Source organism: Oncorhynchus clarkii, chromosome 13, assembly GCF_045791955.1.
Source record: "Oncorhynchus clarkii lewisi isolate Uvic-CL-2024 chromosome 13, UVic_Ocla_1.0, whole genome shotgun sequence".
Lineage (NCBI taxonomy): Eukaryota > Metazoa > Chordata > Actinopteri > Salmoniformes > Salmonidae > Oncorhynchus > Oncorhynchus clarkii.
Window position 1 is genome coordinate 8,897,298 of NC_092159.1, and position 16,184 is coordinate 8,913,481.

At 47.9% G+C, this 16,184-nt stretch overlaps 1 protein-coding gene across 2 annotated transcripts in view; it reads left to right on the forward strand.

Annotated features, from left to right (window-relative positions):
* The window catches only part of LOC139424347 (Fc receptor-like protein 5), a 31,526-nt gene that overhangs the window by 13,179 nt on the left and 2,163 nt on the right, over positions 1–16,184 (forward strand). Inside the window, exons 7-9 of one of the 2 annotated variants that reach the window (XR_011635929.1) lie at positions 6,302–6,574; positions 7,689–7,974; positions 12,890–12,991. Coding sequence is in view for 1 of the 2 variants with exons in the window: in XM_071176087.1 (XP_071032188.1) it covers positions 6,302–6,574; positions 7,689–7,991; positions 12,890–12,991 (678 nt within the window). In the remaining variant the exon portion in view is untranslated. Of the gene's footprint in view, positions 1–6,301; positions 6,575–7,688; positions 7,992–12,889; positions 12,992–16,184 lie in introns of both variants that reach the window. The other variant, XM_071176087.1, reaches the window with a different exon arrangement.

Genomic DNA, 16,184 nt, shown 5'->3' on the forward strand with positions numbered 1-16,184 from the left:
CAAATTACCTCGACTAACCTTTACCCCTGCCTACATGGTCAAATTACCTCGACTAACCTTTACCCCTGCCTACATGGTCAAATTACCTCGACTAACCTTTACCCCTGCCTACATGGTCAAATTACCTCGACTAACCTTTACCCCTGCCTACATGGTCAAATTACCACGACTAACCTTTACCCCTGCCTTCATGGTCAAATTACCACGACTAACCTTTACCCCTGCCTACATGGTCAAATTACCTCGACTAACCTTTACCCCTGCCTACATGGTCAAATTACCTCGACTAACCTTTACCCCTGCCTACATGGTCAAATTACCACGACTAACCTTTACCCCTGCCTTCATGGTCAAATTACCTCGACTAACCGTTACCCCTGCCTTCATGGTCAAATTACCACGACTAACCTTTACCCCTGCCTTCATGGTCAAATTACCACGACTAACCTTTACCCCTGCCTTCATGGTCAAATTACCTCGACTAACCGTTACCCCTGCCTTCATGGTCAAATTACCACGACTAACCTTTACCCCTGCCTTCATGGTCAAATTACCACGACTAACCTTTACCCCTGCCTACATGGTCAAATTACCACGACTAACCTTTACCCCTGCCTACATGGTCAAATTACCTCGACTAACCTTTACCCCTGCCTACATGGTCAAATTACCTCAACTAACCTTTACCCCTGCCTACATGGTCAAATTACCTCGACTAACCTTTACCCCTGCCTACATGGTCAAATTACCTCGACTAACCTTTACCCCTGCCTACATGGTCAAATTACCTAGACTAACCTTTACCCCTGCCTACATGGTCAAATTACCACGACTAACCTTTACCCCTGCCTACATGGTCAAATTACCTCGACTAACCTTTACCCCTGCCTACATGGTCAAATTACCTCAACTAACCTTTACCCCTGCCTACATGGTCAAATTACCTCGACTAACCTTTACCCCTGCCTACATGGTCAAATTACCTCGACTAACCTTTACCCCTGCCTACATGGTCAAATTACCTCGACTAACCTTTACCCCTGCCTACATGGTCAAATTACCTCGACTAACCTTTACCCCTGCCTACATGGTCAAATTACCACGACTAACCTTTACCCCTGCCTACATGGTCAAATTACCTAGACTAACCTTTACCCCTGCCTACATGGTCAAATCACCTCGACTAACCTTTACCCCTGCCTACATGGTCAAATTACCTCGACTAACCTTTACCCCTGCCTACATGGTCAAATTACCTCGACTAACCTTTACCCCTGCCTACATGGTCAAATTACCTCGACTAACCTTTACCCCTGCCTACATGGTCAAATTACCTAGACTAACCTTTACCCCTGCCTACATGGTCAAATTACCTCGACTAACCTTTACCCCTGCCTACATGGTCAAATTACCTAGACTAACCTTTACCCCTGCCTACATGGTCAAATTACCTCGACTAACCTTTACCCCTGCCTACATGGTCAAATTACCTCGACTAACCTTTACCCCTGCCTTCATGGTCAAATTACCTCGACTAACCTTTACCCCTGCCTACATGGTCAAATTACCACGACTAACCTTTACCCCTGCCTACATGGTCAAATTACCTAGACTAACCTTTACCCCTGCCTTCATGGTCAAATTACCACGACTAACCTTTACCCCTGCCTACATGGTCAAATTACCTAGACTAACCTTTACCCCTGCCTACATGGTCAAATTACCTCGACTAACCTTTACCCCTGCCTACATGGTCAAATTACCTCGACTAACCTTTACCCCTGCCTACATGGTCAAATTACCTCGACTAACCTTTACCCCTGCCTACATGGTCAAATTACCTCGACTAACCTTTACCCCTGCCTACATGGTCAAATTACCTCGACTAACCTTTACCCCTGCCTACATGGTCAAATCACCTCGACTAACCTTTACCCCTGCCTACATGGTCAAATTACCTCGACTAACCTTTACCCCTGCCTACATGGTCAAATTACCTCGACTAACCTTTACCCCTGCCTACATGGTCAAATTACCTCGACTAACCTTTACCCCTGCCTACATGGTCAAATTACCACGACTAACCTTTACCCCTGCCTACATGGTCAAATTACCTCGACTAACCTTTACCCCTGCCTACATGGTCAAATTACCACGACTAACCTTTACCCCTGCCTACATGGTCAAATTACCTCGACTAACCTTTAACCCTGCCTACATGGTCAGATTACCTCGACTAACCTTTACCCCTGCCTACATGGTCAAATTACCACGACTAACCTTTACCCCTGCCTACATGGTCAAATTACCACGACTAACCTTTACCCCTGCCTTCATGGTCAAATTACCTCGACTAACCGTTACCCCTGCCTACATGGTCAAATTACCTCGACTAACCTTTACCCCTGCCTACATGGTCAAATTACCTCGACTAACCTTTACCCCTGCCTACATGGTCAAATTACCTCGACTAATCTTTACCCCTGCCTACATGGTCAAATTACCTCGACTAACCTTTACCCCTGCCTACATGGTCAAATTACCTCGACTAATCTTTACCCCTGCCTTCATGGTCAAATTACCACGACTAACCTTTACCCCTGCCTACATGGTCAAATTACCTCAACTAACCTTTACCCCTGCCTACATGGTCAAATTACCTCAACTAACCTTTACCCCTGCCTTCATGGTCAAATTACCTCGACTAACCTTTACCCCTGCCTACATGGTCAAATTACCTCGACTAACCTTTACCCCTGCCTTCATGGTCAAATTACCTCGACTAACCTTTACCCCTGCCTACATGGTCAAATTACCTCGACTAACCTTTACCCCTGCCTACATGGTCAAATTACCTCGACTAACCTTTACCCCTGCCTACATGGTCAAATTACCTCGACTAACCTTTACCCCTGCCTTCATGGTCAAATTACCTCGACTAACCTTTACCCCTGCCTACATGGTCAAATTACCTCGACTAACCGTTACCCCTGCCTACATGGTCAAATTACCTCGACTAACCTTTACCCCTGCCTACATGGTCAAATTACCTCGACTAACCTTTACCCCTGCCTTCATGGTCAAATTACCTCGACTAACCTTTACCCCTGCCTACATGGTCAAATTACCTCGACTAACCGTTACCCCTGCCTACATGGTCAAATTACCTCGACTAACCTTTACCCCTGCCTACATGGTCAAATTACCTCGACTAACCTTTACCCCTGCCTTCATGGTCAAATTACCTCGACTAACCTTTACCCCTGCCTTCATGGTCAAATTACCTCGACTAACCTTTACCCCTGCCTACATGGTCAAATTACCTCGACTAACCTTTACCCCTGCCTACATGGTCAAATTACCTCGACTAACCTTTACCCCTGCCTACATGGTCAAATTACATTGACTAACCTTTACCCCTGCCTTCATGGTCAAATTACCTCGACTAACCTTTACCCCTGCCTACATGGTCAAATTACCACGACTAACCTTTACCCCTGCCTACATGGTCAAATTACCTCGACTAACCTTTACCCCTGCCTACATGGTCAAATTACCTCGACTAACCTTTACCCCTGCCTACATGGTCAAATTACCTCGACTAACCTTTACCCCTGCCTACATGGTCAAATTACCTCGACTAACCTTTTGTTTTTATTTTTTACTTTCGTTTATTTTATCAACTCCATTTTCTCACAATTAGTCTTTCCCTGGATATCACTAGTCTTTCCCTGGATATCACTAGTCTTTCCCTGGATATCACTAGTCTTTCCCTGGATATCAATAGTCTTTCCCTGGATATCACTAGTCTTTCCCTGGATATCACTAGTCTTTCCCTGGATATCACTAGTCTTTCCCTGGATATCACTAGTCTTTCCCTGGATATCACTAGTCTTTCCCTGGATATCACTAGTCTTTCCCTGGATATCACTAGTCTTTCCCTGGATATCACTAGTCTTTCCCTGGATATCACTAGTATTTCCCTGGATATCACTCGTCTTGCCCTGGATATCACTAGTCTTTCCCTGGATATCGCTAGTCTTGCTCAAATAAAAATGTAATCTGCCTCATCACAACTGTTTAAGTCAATCCACTAAAATAATTCTGAGGTAATATTTTCCTAATTTAGCAAAAATTATTTATTAAATCTAATGGATTAGATCTATAAACATTCTATATACACACTGAGCGTATAAAACACTAGGAACACCTTTTCTTTCCATTAAATAGGTTGTATATTTTCCTGTGTGGCTCAGTCAGTAGAGCTTGGCGCATGCAACGCCAGGGTTGTGGATTTGATTTCCAAGGGTGACCAGTACAAAAAAGTAAGCACTCAGTATGTTGCTCTGGATAAGAACCTAAGAACCAGGTGAATCCAGGTCAAAGCTATGATCCCTTATTGATATCACCTGTTAAATCCACTTCAATCAGTGTAGGTGAAGGGAAGGAGACAGGTTAAAGATGAAGGGGAGGGGACAGGTTAAACATGAAGGGGAGGAGACAGGTTAAAGATGAAGGGGTGGAGACAGGTTAAAGATGAAGGGGAGGAGACGGGTTAAAGATGAAGGGGAGGAGTCAGGTTAAAGATGAAGGGGAGGAGACAGGTTAAAGTTGAAGGGGTGGAGACAGGTTAAAGATGAAGGGGAGGAGACAGGTTAAAGATGAAGGGGAGGAGACAGGTTAAAGATGAAGGGGAGGAGTCAGGTTAAAGATGAAGGGGAGGAGACAGGTTAAAGATGAAGGGGAGGAGACAGGTTAAAGATGAAGGGGAGGAGACAGTTTAAAGATGAAGAGGAGGAGACAGGTTAAAGACCCCCTTTCTAAAGTTGATGTTTTTATTGAAGAACACAGACGCAAAACATTCTGCCCTCTTATTTCCCTTCAGAATGTGTTTACCTAAGTATAGAGGCAGGTAGCCTACTGGTTAGAGTGTAGAGGAGGCAGGTAGCCTAGTGGTTAGAGTGTAGAGGAGGCAGGTAGCCTAGTGGTTAGAGTGTAGAGGAGGCAGGTAGCCTAGTGGTTAGAGTGTAGAGGAGGCAGGTAGCCTAGTGGTTAGAGTGTAGAGGAGGCAGGTAGCCTAGTGGTTAGAGTGTAGAGGAGGCAGGTAGCCTAGTGGTTAGAGCGTAGGAGGCGGCAGGTAGCCTAGTGGTTAGAGTGTAGAGGAGGCAGGTAGCCTAGTGGTTAGAGTGTAGAGGAGGCAGGTAGCCTAGTGGTTAGAGTGTCGAGGAGGCAGGTAGCCTAGTGGTTAGAGTGTAGAGGAGGCAGGTAGCCTAGTGGTTAGAGTGTAGAGGAGGCAGGTAGCCTAGTGGTTAGAGCGTAGGAGGCGGCAGGTAGCCTAGTGGTTAGAGTGTAGAGGAGGCAGGTAGCCTAGTGGTTAGAGTGTAGAGGAGGCAGGTAGCCTAGTGGTTAGAGTGTAGAGGAGGCAGGTAGCCTAGTGGTTAGAGTGTAGAGGAGGCAGGTAGCCTAGTGGTTAGAGTGTAGAGGAGGCAGGTAGCCTAGTGGTTAGAGTGTAGAGGAGGCAGGTAGCCTAGTGGTTAGAGTGTAGAGGAGGCAGGTAGCCTAGTGATTAGAGTGTAGAGGCGGCAGGTAGCCTAGTGGTTAGAGTGTAGAGGAGGCAGGTAGCCTAGTGGTTAGAGTGTAGAGGAGGCAGGTAGCCTAGTGGTTAGAGTGTAGAGGCGGCAGGTAGCCTAGTGGTTAGAGTGTAGAAGAGGCAGGTAGCCTAGTGGTTAGAGTGTAGAGGAGGCAGGTAGCCTAGTGGTTAGAGTGTAGAGGAGGCAGGTAGCCTAGTGGTTAGAGTGTAAAGGAGGCAGGTAAGGTAGCCTAGTGGTTAGAGTTTTGGGCCAGTAACTGAAAGGTCGCTGGTTTGAATCTCTGAGCCGACTGGGTCAAAAAGCTGTCTGTGCCCTTGAGCAAGGCACTTAACCCTAAATGCTCCTGTTAGTTGCTCTGGATAAGAGTGTCTGCTGAAATGTAAAATGATAGCCAGTATGCACATATCTAAGTCTTACCAAACTGTATTTTTTTCTGTTAGAAAAGAGGCGTTTCCCTGAAGGGGGTTGTTTTCCTCCAAGTTGCCCTATCTCTCTTGTCTAGGGCAGGAGTTTTCCCTGGTCAGGTCCAGCGGTCAGGAAAACTCCACACTGCGTATTTCTCAAAGCTCCTGACAGCTGAAATGGATTCTGTCATAAGTCTGTCACATGTTCATAGTGAAGTGAAGTCAGTGGGTTGTATTCAATCAAACCCTGTATTCAGAGGATATCTTGTTCAAAACTCTCTCCATCCATCCTCTCCTCTCTTTCAGAGCTGGTGTCTGAACCAGACCTCCTCTTCCTGGTCCTGAAGGAAAGAGGCGGGACCTACTTTGCCCTCGTCACGTGTCAATCACTCAATGGGACTCCGCCCATCACCTTCTCCCTCTACAGCAGGTCAGAGTTCATTAGCACGGAGACGGTTGACGAGCGATTCGCCACGTTCTCTATTCCAGTGGTTCTAGATCTCCACATGGGCTTTCTACAGTGTCAGGCGCAGAACGGAGACAGGGTGGTGTACGGTCAGTGGACGGCCATGCACGTTGGTAAGTCTGTCTGTCTCTTTGTCCGACAGTCTGTTTCAAGCAAATTATTTGACCTATAGTTCTGTTCTCAGCACTCAAGACCCACTGGACTTATCACCCACTGGACTTATCACCCACTGGACTTATCACCCACTGGACTTATCACCCACTGGACTTATCACCCACTGGACTTATCACCCACTAGACTTATCACCACTGGACTTATCACCCACTGGACTTATCACCACTAGACTTATCACCCACTAGACTTATCACCACTAGACTTATCACCCACTGGACTTATCACCCACTGGACTTATCACCACTAGACTTATCACCCACTGGACTTATCACCCACTGGACTTATCACCCACTGGACTTATCACCCACTGGACTTATCCCCCACTGGACTTATCACCCACTGGACTTATCACCCACTGGACTTATCACCCACTGGACTTATCACCCACTGGACTTATCACCCACTAGACTTATCACCACTGGACTTATCACCCACTGGGCTTATCACCACTAGACTTATCACCCACTGGACTTATCACCCACTGGACTTATCACCCACTGGACTTATCACCACTAGACTTATCACCCACTAGACTTATCACCCACTGGACTTATCACCCACTGTACTTATCCCCCGCTGGACTTATCCCCCACTGGACTTATCACCCACTGGACTTATCACCCACTAGACTTATCACCACTGGACTTATCACCACTAGACTTATCACCCACTAGACTTATCACCCACTGTACTTATCCCCCGCTGTACTTATCCCCCGCTGGACTTATCCCCCACTGGACTTATCACCCACTGGACTTATCACCCACTGGACTTATCACCCACTGGGCTTATCACCACTAGACTTATCACCCACTGGACTTATCACCACTAGACTTATCACCCGCTGGACTTATCCCCCGCTGGACTTATCCCCCACTGGACTTATCCCCCACTGGACTTATCCCCCACTGGACTTATCACCCACTGGACTTATCACCCACTAGACTTATCACCCACTGGACTTGTAAATTCTCATACATTGAAACTCAGTAGTGCACTATGAGGGGAATAGGGTGCCATTTGTGTCGCTGAGTATACCTACCCCCCCCCCAGTTCCAGTAGGTGGAGCTGTGACGATGCACTACGACACCGACGTGGGAGAAAACTTCTCCATTGTGGGCCTGAGGTTCTACTGTTCCGTGGAGAGGGGAACCTTTCCCCAGTACCGCTGGTTCCTCAACGGAACTGTTCTAGAAGGGCGTGGAGACTTCTACTGGGTGGAGAACCAGCCGGAGCAATCCATTTTGTTGTTATCTGTGGGGAGGAGCAGTGCCGGAACGTACCATTGTGAGGTGTCCGACAGCTTTGATGACACTACGGTGATCAGCAGTGAGGCGAGGTACATCGATAAAGAAGGTTTGGTCTGAGATGAGTCTTTGCTTTTTCTTAAATATATTTTGATTGGATAGAGAGAGATAGCTGAAAGAGCAGTACATTGAGACCAGATTCAAACCCATTCTGGCAGCGGTACATTGAGACCAGATTCAAACCCATTCTGGCAGCGGTACATTGAGGCCAGATTCAAACCCATGCTGGCAGCGGTACATAGAGGCCAGATTCAAACCCATGCTGGTAGCGGTACATAGAGGCCAGATACAAACCCATTCTGGCAGCGGTACATTGAGGCCAGATTCAAACCCATGCTGGCAGCGGTACATAGAGGCCAGATACAAACCCATGCTGGCAGCGGTACATAGAGGCCAGATACAAACCCATGCTGGCAGCGGTACATAGAGGCCAGATACAAACCCATTCTGGCAGCCGTACATAGAGGCCAGATACAAACCCATGCTGGCAGCGGTACATTGAGGCCAGATTCAAACCCATGCTGGCAGCGGTACATTGAGGCCAGATTCAAACCCATGCTGGCAGCGGTACATTGAGGCCAGATTCAAACCCATGCTGGCAGCGGTACATAGAGTCCAGATACAAACCCATTCTGGCAGCGGTACATTGAGGCCAGATACAAACCCATTCTGGCAGCGGTACATAGAGGACAGATACAAACCCATGCTGGCAGCGGTACATAGAGGCCAGATACAAACCCATTCTGGCAGCCGTACATTGAGGCCAGATTCAAACCCATGCTGGCAGCGGTACATTGAGGCCAGATTCAAACCCATGCTGGCAGCGGTACATTGAGGCCAGATTCAAACCCATGCTGGCAGCGGTACATTGAGGCCAGATACAAACCCATTCTGGCAGCGGTACATAGAGGCCAGATACAAACCCATTCTGGCAGCGGTACATAGAGGCCAGATACAAACCCATTCTGGCAGCGGTACATAGAGGCCAGATACAAACCCATGCTGGCAGCCGTACATAGAGGCCAGATACAAACCCATTCTGGCAGCGGTACATTGAGGCCAGATACAAACCCATTCTGGCAGCGGTACATAGAGGCCAGATTCAAACCCATGCTGGCAGCGGTACATAGAGGCCAGATACAAACCCATGCTGGCAGCGGTACATTGTACAAATGCTCCAGACACAGAGGCTTAGACCACTGGACCATCCCAGGCATGAGGGTCCTTGTGTGGGTAGAATGTGTAATGTTAACCTCACTCCTCTCTCCTCTCCATCCCAGGCATGAGGGTCCTTGCGTGGGTAGAATGTGTAATGTTAACCTCACTCCTCTCTCCTCTCCATTTCAGGCATGAGGGTCCTTGTGTGGGTAGAATGTGTAATGTTAACCTCACTCCTCTCTCCTCTCCATCCCAGGCATGAGGGTCCTTGTGTGGGTAGAATGTGTAATGTTAACCTTACTCCTCTCTCCTCTCCATCCCAGGCATGAGGGTCCTTGTGTGGGTAGAATGTGTAATGTTAACCTCACTCCTCTCTCCTCTCCATCCCAGGCATGAGGGTCCTTGCGTGGGTAGAATGTGTAATGTTAACCTCACTCCTCTCTCCTCTCCATCCCAGGCATGAGGGTCCTTGCGTGGGTAGAATGTGTAATGTTAACCTCACTCCTCTCTCCTCTCCATCCCAGGCATGAGGGTCCTTGCGTGGGTAGAATGTGTAATGTTAACCTCACTCCTCTCTCCTCTCCATCCCAGGCATGAGGGTCCTTGCGTGGGTAGAATGTGTAATGTTAACCTCACTCCTCTCTCCTCTCCATCCCAGGCATGAGGGTCCTTGTGTGGGTAGAATGTGTAATGTTAACCTCACTCCTCTCTCCTCTCCATCCCAGGCATGAGGGTCCTTGTGTGGGTAGAATGTGTAATGTTAACCTCACTCCTCTCTCCTCTCCATCCCAGGCATGAGGGTCCTTGTGTGGGTAGAATGTGTAATGTTAACCTCACTCCTCTCTCCTCTCCATCCCAGGCATGAGGGTCCTTGCGTGGGTAGAATGTGTAATGTTAACCTCACTCCTCTCTCCTCTCCATCCCAGGCATGAGAGTCCTTGTGTGGGTAGAATGTGTAATGTTAACCTCACTCCTCTCTCCTCTCCATCCCAGGCATGAGAGTCCTTGTGTGGGTAGAATGTGTAATGTTAACCTCACTCCTCTCTCCTCTCCATCCCAGGCATGAGGGTCCTTGTGTGGGTAGAATGTGTAATGTTAACCTCACTCCTCTCTCCTCTCCATCCCAGGCATGAGGGTCCTTGTGTAGGTAGAATGTGTAATGTTAACCTCACTCCTCTCTCCTCTCCATCCCAGACATGAGGGTCCTTGTGTGGGTAGAATGTGTAATGTTAACCTCACTCCTCTCTCCTCTCCATCCCAGGCATGAGGGTCCTTGTGTGGGTAGAATGTGTAATGTTAACCTCACTCCTCTCTCCTCTCCATCCCAGGCATGAGGGTCCTTGTGTGGGTAGAATGTGTAATGTTAATCTCACTCCTCTCTCCTCTCCATCCCAGGCATGAGGGTCCTTGTGTGGGTAGAATGTGTAATGTTAACCTCACTCCTCTCCATCCCAGGCATGAGAGTCCTTGTGTGGGTAGAATGTGTAATGTTAACCTCACTCCTCTCTCCTCTCCATCCCAGGCATGAGGGTCCTTGCGTGGGTAGAATGTGTAATGTTAACCTCACTCCTCTCTCCTCTCCATCCCAGGCATGAGAGTCCTTGTGTGGGTAGAATGTGTAATGTTAACCTCACTCCTCTCTCCTCTCCATCCCAGGCATGAGGGTCCTTGCGTGGGTAGAATGTGTAATGTTAACCTCACTCCTCTCTCCTCTCCATCCCAGGCATGAGAGTCCTTGTGTGGGTAGAATGTGTAATGTTAACCTCACTCCTCTCTCCTCTCCATCCCAGGCATGAGAGTCCTTGTGTGGGTAGAATGTGTAATGTTAACCTCACTCCTCTCTCCTCTCCATCCCAGGCATGAGGGTCCTTGTGTGGGTAGAATGTGTAATGTTAACCTCACTCCTCTCTCCTCTCCATCCCAGGCATGAGGGTCCTTGTGTAGGTAGAATGTGTAATGTTAACCTCACTCCTCTCTCCTCTCCATCCCAGGCATGAGAGTCCTTGTGTGGGTAGAATGTGTAATGTTAACCTCACTCCTCTCTCCTCTCCATCCCAGGCATGAGGGTCCTTGTGTGGGTAGAATGTGCAATGTTAACCTCACTCCTCTCTCCTCTCCATCCCAGGCATGAGGGTCCTTGTGTAGGTAGAATGTGTAATGTTAACCTCACTCCTCTCTCCTCTCCATCCCAGACATGAGGGTCCTTGTGTGGGTAGAATGTGTAATGTTAACCTCACTCCTCTCTCCTCTCCATCCCAGGCATGAGGGTCCTTGTGTGGGTAGAATGTGTAATGTTAACCTCACTCCTCTTTCCTCTCCATCCCAGGCATGAGGGTCCTTGTGTGGGTAGAATGTGTAATGTTAATCTCACTCCTCTCTCCTCTCCATCCCAGGCATGAGGGTCCTTGTGTGGGTAGAATGTGTAATGTTAACCTCACTCCTCTCCATCCCAGGCATGAGAGTCCTTGTGTGGGTAGAATGTGTAATGTTAACCTCACTCCTCTCTCCTCTCCATCCCAGGCATGAGGGTCCTTGTGTGGGTAGAATGTGTAATGTTAACCTCACTCCTCTCTCCTCTCCATCCCAGGCATGAGGGTCCTTGTGTGGGTAGAATGTGTAATGTTAACCTCACTCCTCTCTCCTCTCCATCCCAGGCATGAGAGTCCTTGTGTGGGTAGAATGTGTAATGTTAACCTCACTCCTCTCTCCTCTCCATCCCAGGCATGAGGGTCCTTGTGTGGGTAGAATGTGTAATGTTAACCTCACTCCTCTCCATCCCAGGCATGAGAGTCCTTGCGTGGGTAGAATGTGTAATGTTAACCTCACTCCTCTCTCCTCTCCATCCCAGGCATGAGGGTCCTTGTGTGGGTAGAATGTGTAATGTTAACCTCACTCCTCTCTCCTCTCCATCCCAGGCATGAGGGTCCTTGTGTGGGTAGAATGTGTAATGTTAACCTCACTCCTCTCTCCTCTCCATCCCAGGCATGAGGGTCCTTGTGTGGGTAGAATGTGTAATGTTAACCTCACTCCTCTCCATCCCAGGCATGAGGGTCCTTGTGTGGGTAGAATGTGTAATGTTAACCTCCCTCCTCTCTCCTCTCCATCCCAGGCATGAGGGTCTTTGTGTGGGTAGAATGTGTAATGTTAACCTCACTCCTCTCCATCCCAGGCATGAGAGTCCTTGTGTGGGTAGAATGTGTAATGTTAACCTCACTCCTCTCTCCTCTCCATCCCAGGCATGAGGGTCCTTGTGTGGGTAGAATGTGTAATGTTAACCTCACTCCTCTCTCCTCTCCATCCCAGGCATGAGAGTCCTTGCGTGGGTAGAATGTGTAATGTTAACCTCACTCCTCTCTCCTCTCCATCCCAGGCATGAGAGTCCTTGCGTGGGTAGAATGTGTAATGTTAACCTCACTCCTCTCTCCTCTCCATCCCAGGCATGAGAGTCCTTGCGTGGGTAGAATGTGTAATGTTAACCTCACTCCTCTCTCCTCTCCATCCCAGGCATGAGAGTCCTTGCGTGGGTAGAATGTGTAATGTTAATCTCACTCCTCTCTCCTCTCCATCCCAGGCATGAGGGTCCTTGTGTGGGTAGAATGTGTAATGTTAACCTCACTCCTCTCCATCCCAGGCATGAGAGTCCTTGTTTGACTGGAATTGAGTGTGTGTGAATCTTACAGACAGATGGCTCTACATAAGGTCAATGGGTTGTATGTAGTTCAATCAAAGCCTGTATTTAGATGTTTGAATTTGTTTTTGTTTGTTTACCTCTTCTTCTTCCTCTGCCAGTGTTGAACCACCTCCCTGCCACGGTGGTGGTTGTTGTGTTCGGCTGTTTCCTCTTCCTGGTTACCTTGGTGACCACCTGTTGTTTCAGTGGTCTGCTGTACCGTGAGTGTACACTTTACTTATTCTCCTCTCTCTCGTCTCTCTCGCTCCTCTCTCTCTTTTCAGTTTGTCTCTCTGTCTCTCTCGTCTCTCTCGCTCCTCTCTCTCTTTTCAGTTTGTCTCTCTCGTCTCTCTCGTCTCTCTCGCTCCTCTCTCTCTTTTCAGTTTGTCTCTCTCGTCTCTCTCGCTCCTCTCTCTCTTTTCAGTTTGTCTTTCTGTCTCTCTCGTCTCTCTCGCTCCTCTCTCTCTTTTCAGTTTGTCTTTCTGTCTCTCTCGTCTCTCTCGCTCCTCTCTCTCTTTTCAGTTTGTCTTTCTGTCTCTCTCGTCTCTCTCGCTCCTCTCTCTCTTTTCAGTTTGTCTCTCTGTCTCTCTCGTCTCTCTCGCTCCTCTCTCTCTTTTCAGTTTGTCTTTCTATCTCTCTCGTCTCTCTCGCTCCTCTCTCTATTTTCAATTTGTCTCTCTCGTCTCTCTCGCTCCTCTCTCTCTTTTCAGTTTGTCTCTCTGTCTCTCTCGCTCCTCTCTCTCTTTTCAGTTTGTCTCTCTGTCTCTCTCGTCTCTCTCGCTCCTCTCTCTCTTTTCAGTTTGTCTCTCTCGTCTCTCTCGCTCCTCTCTCTCTTTTCAGTTTGTCTCTCTCGTCTCTCTCGCTCCTCTCTCTCTTTTCAGTTTGTCTCTCTGTCTCTCTCGTCTCTCTCGCTCCTCTCTCTCTTTTCAGTTTGTCTTTCTGTCTCTCTCGTCTCTCTCGCTCCTCTCTCTCTTTTCAGTTTGTCTCTCTGTCTCTCTCGTCTCTCTCGCTCCTCTCTCTCTTTTCAGTTTGTCTCTGTCTCTCTCGTCTCTCTCGCTCCTCTCTCTCTTTTCAGTTTGTCTCTCTGTCTCTCTCGTCTCTCTCGCTCCTCTCTCTCTTTTCAGTTTGTCTCTCTGTCTCTCTCGTCTCTCTCGCTCCTCTCTCTCTTTTCAGTTTGTCTCTCTGTCTCTCTCGCTCCTCTCTCTCTTTTCAGTTTGTCTCTCTGTCTCTCTCGTCTCTCTCGCTCCTCTCTCTCTTTTCAGTTTGTCTCTCTGTCTCTCTTGTCTCTCTCGCTCCTCTCTCTCTTTTCAGTTTGTCTTTCTGTCTCTCTCGTCTCTCTCGCTCCTCTCTCTCTTTTCAGTTTGTCTCTCTGTCTCTCTCGTCTCTCTCGCTCCTCTCTCTCTTTTCAGTTTGTCTTTCTGTCTCTCACACTCCTCTCTCTCTTTTCAGTTTGTCTCTCTGTCTCTCTCGTCTCTCTCGCTCCTCTCTCTCTTTTCAGTTTGTCTTTCTGTCTCTCTCGTCTCTCTCGCTCCTCTCTCTCTTTTCAGTTTGTCTCTCTGTCTCTCTCGTCTCTCTCGCTCCTCTCTCTCTTTTCAGTTTGTCTCTCTGTCTCTCTCGTCTCTCTCGCTCCTCTCTCTGTTTTCAGTTTGTCTCTCTGTCTCTCTCGTCTCTCTCGCTCCTCTCTCTCTTTTCAGTTTGTCTTTCTGTCTCTCACACTCCTCTCTCTCTTTTCAGTTTGTCTCTCTGTCTCTCTCGTCTCTCTCGCTCCTCTCTCTCTTTTCAGTTTGTCTCTCTGTCTCTCTCGTCTCTCTCGCTCCTCTCTCTCTTTTCAGTTTGTCTCTCTGTCTCTCTCGTCTCTCTCGCTCTTCTCTCTCTTTTCAGTTTGTCTTTCTGTCTCTCTCGTCTCTCTCGCTCCTCTCTCTCTTTTCAGTTTGTCTTTCTGTCTCTCTCGTCTCTCTCGCTCCTCTCTCTTTTTTCAGTTTGTCTTTCTGTCTCTCTCGTCACTCTCGCTCCTCTCTCTCTTTTCAGTTTGTCTTTCTATCTCTCTCGTCTCTCTCGCTCCTCTCTCTCTTTTCAGTTTGTCTTTCTGTCTCTCTCGTCTCTCTCGCTCCTCTCTCTCTTTTCAGTTTGTCTTTCTGTCTCTCTCGTCTCTCTCGCTCCTCTCTCTCTTTTCAGTTTGTCTTTCTGTCTCTCTCGTCTCTCTCGCTCCTCTCTCTCTTTTCAGTTTGTCTTTCTGTCTCTCTCGTCTCTCTCGCTCCTCTCTCTCTTTTCAGTTTGTCTTTCTGTCTCTCTCGTCTCTCTCGCTCCTCTCTCTCTTTTCAGTTTGTCTCTCTGTCTCTCTCGTCTCTCTCGCTCCTCTCTCTTTTCAGTTTGTCTCTCTGTCTCTCTCGCTCCTCTCTCTCTTTTCAGTTTGTCTCTCTGTCTCTCTCGCTCCTCTCTCTCTACTCTCTCTCTTTTCAGTTTGTCTCTCTGTCTCGCTCCTATTTCTCCTTTCAGTTTGTCTCTCTGTCTCACACTCCTCTCTCTCTTTTCAGTTTGTCTATCTGTCTCTCTCTTTTCAGTTTGTGTCTGTCTCTCTCTTTTCAGTTTGTCTCTCTGTCTCTCTCTCTTTTCAATTTGTCTCTCTGTCTCTCTCTCTTTTCAGTTTGTCTCTCTGTCTCTCACACTCCTCTCTCTCTTTCAGTTTGTCTCTCTGTCTCTCTCTCTTTTCAGTTTGTCTCTCACACTCCTCTCTCTCTCTTTTCAGTTTGGCTCGCTGTCTCTCTCTCTTTTCAGTTTGTCTCTCACACTCCTCTCTCTCTTTCAGTTTGTCTCTCTGTCTCTCTCTCTTTCAGTTTGTCTCTCTGTCTCTCTCTCTTTTCAGTTTGTCTCTCTGTCTCTCACACTCCTCTCTCTCTTTCAGTTTGTCTCTCACTCCTCTCTCTCTTTTCAGTTTGTCTCTCTGTCTCTCTCACTCCTCACTCTTTTCAGTTTGTCTCTCTGTCTCTCTCCCTCCTCTCTCTTTTCAGTTTGCATCTCTGTCTCTCTCTTTTCAGTTTGTCTCGCTGTCTCTCACACCCCTCTCTCTCTTTCAGTTTGTCTCTCACTCCTCTCTCTCTCTTTTCAGTTTGTCTCTCTGTCTCTCTCTCTTTTCAGTTTGTCTATCTGTCTCTCTCTCTCCTCACTCTTTTCAGTTTGTCTCTCTGTCTCTCACACTCCTCTCTCTCTTTCAGATTGTCGCTCACTCCTCTCTCTCTCTTTTCAGTTTGTCTCTCTGTCTCTCTCTCTTTTCAGTGTGTCTCTCTGTCTCTCTCCTCACTCTTTTCAGTTTGTCTCTCTGTCTCTCACACCCCTCTCTCTCTTTCAGTTTGTCTCTCTGTCTCTCACACCCCTCTCTCTCTTTCAGTTTGTCTCTCACTCCTCTCTCTCTCTTTT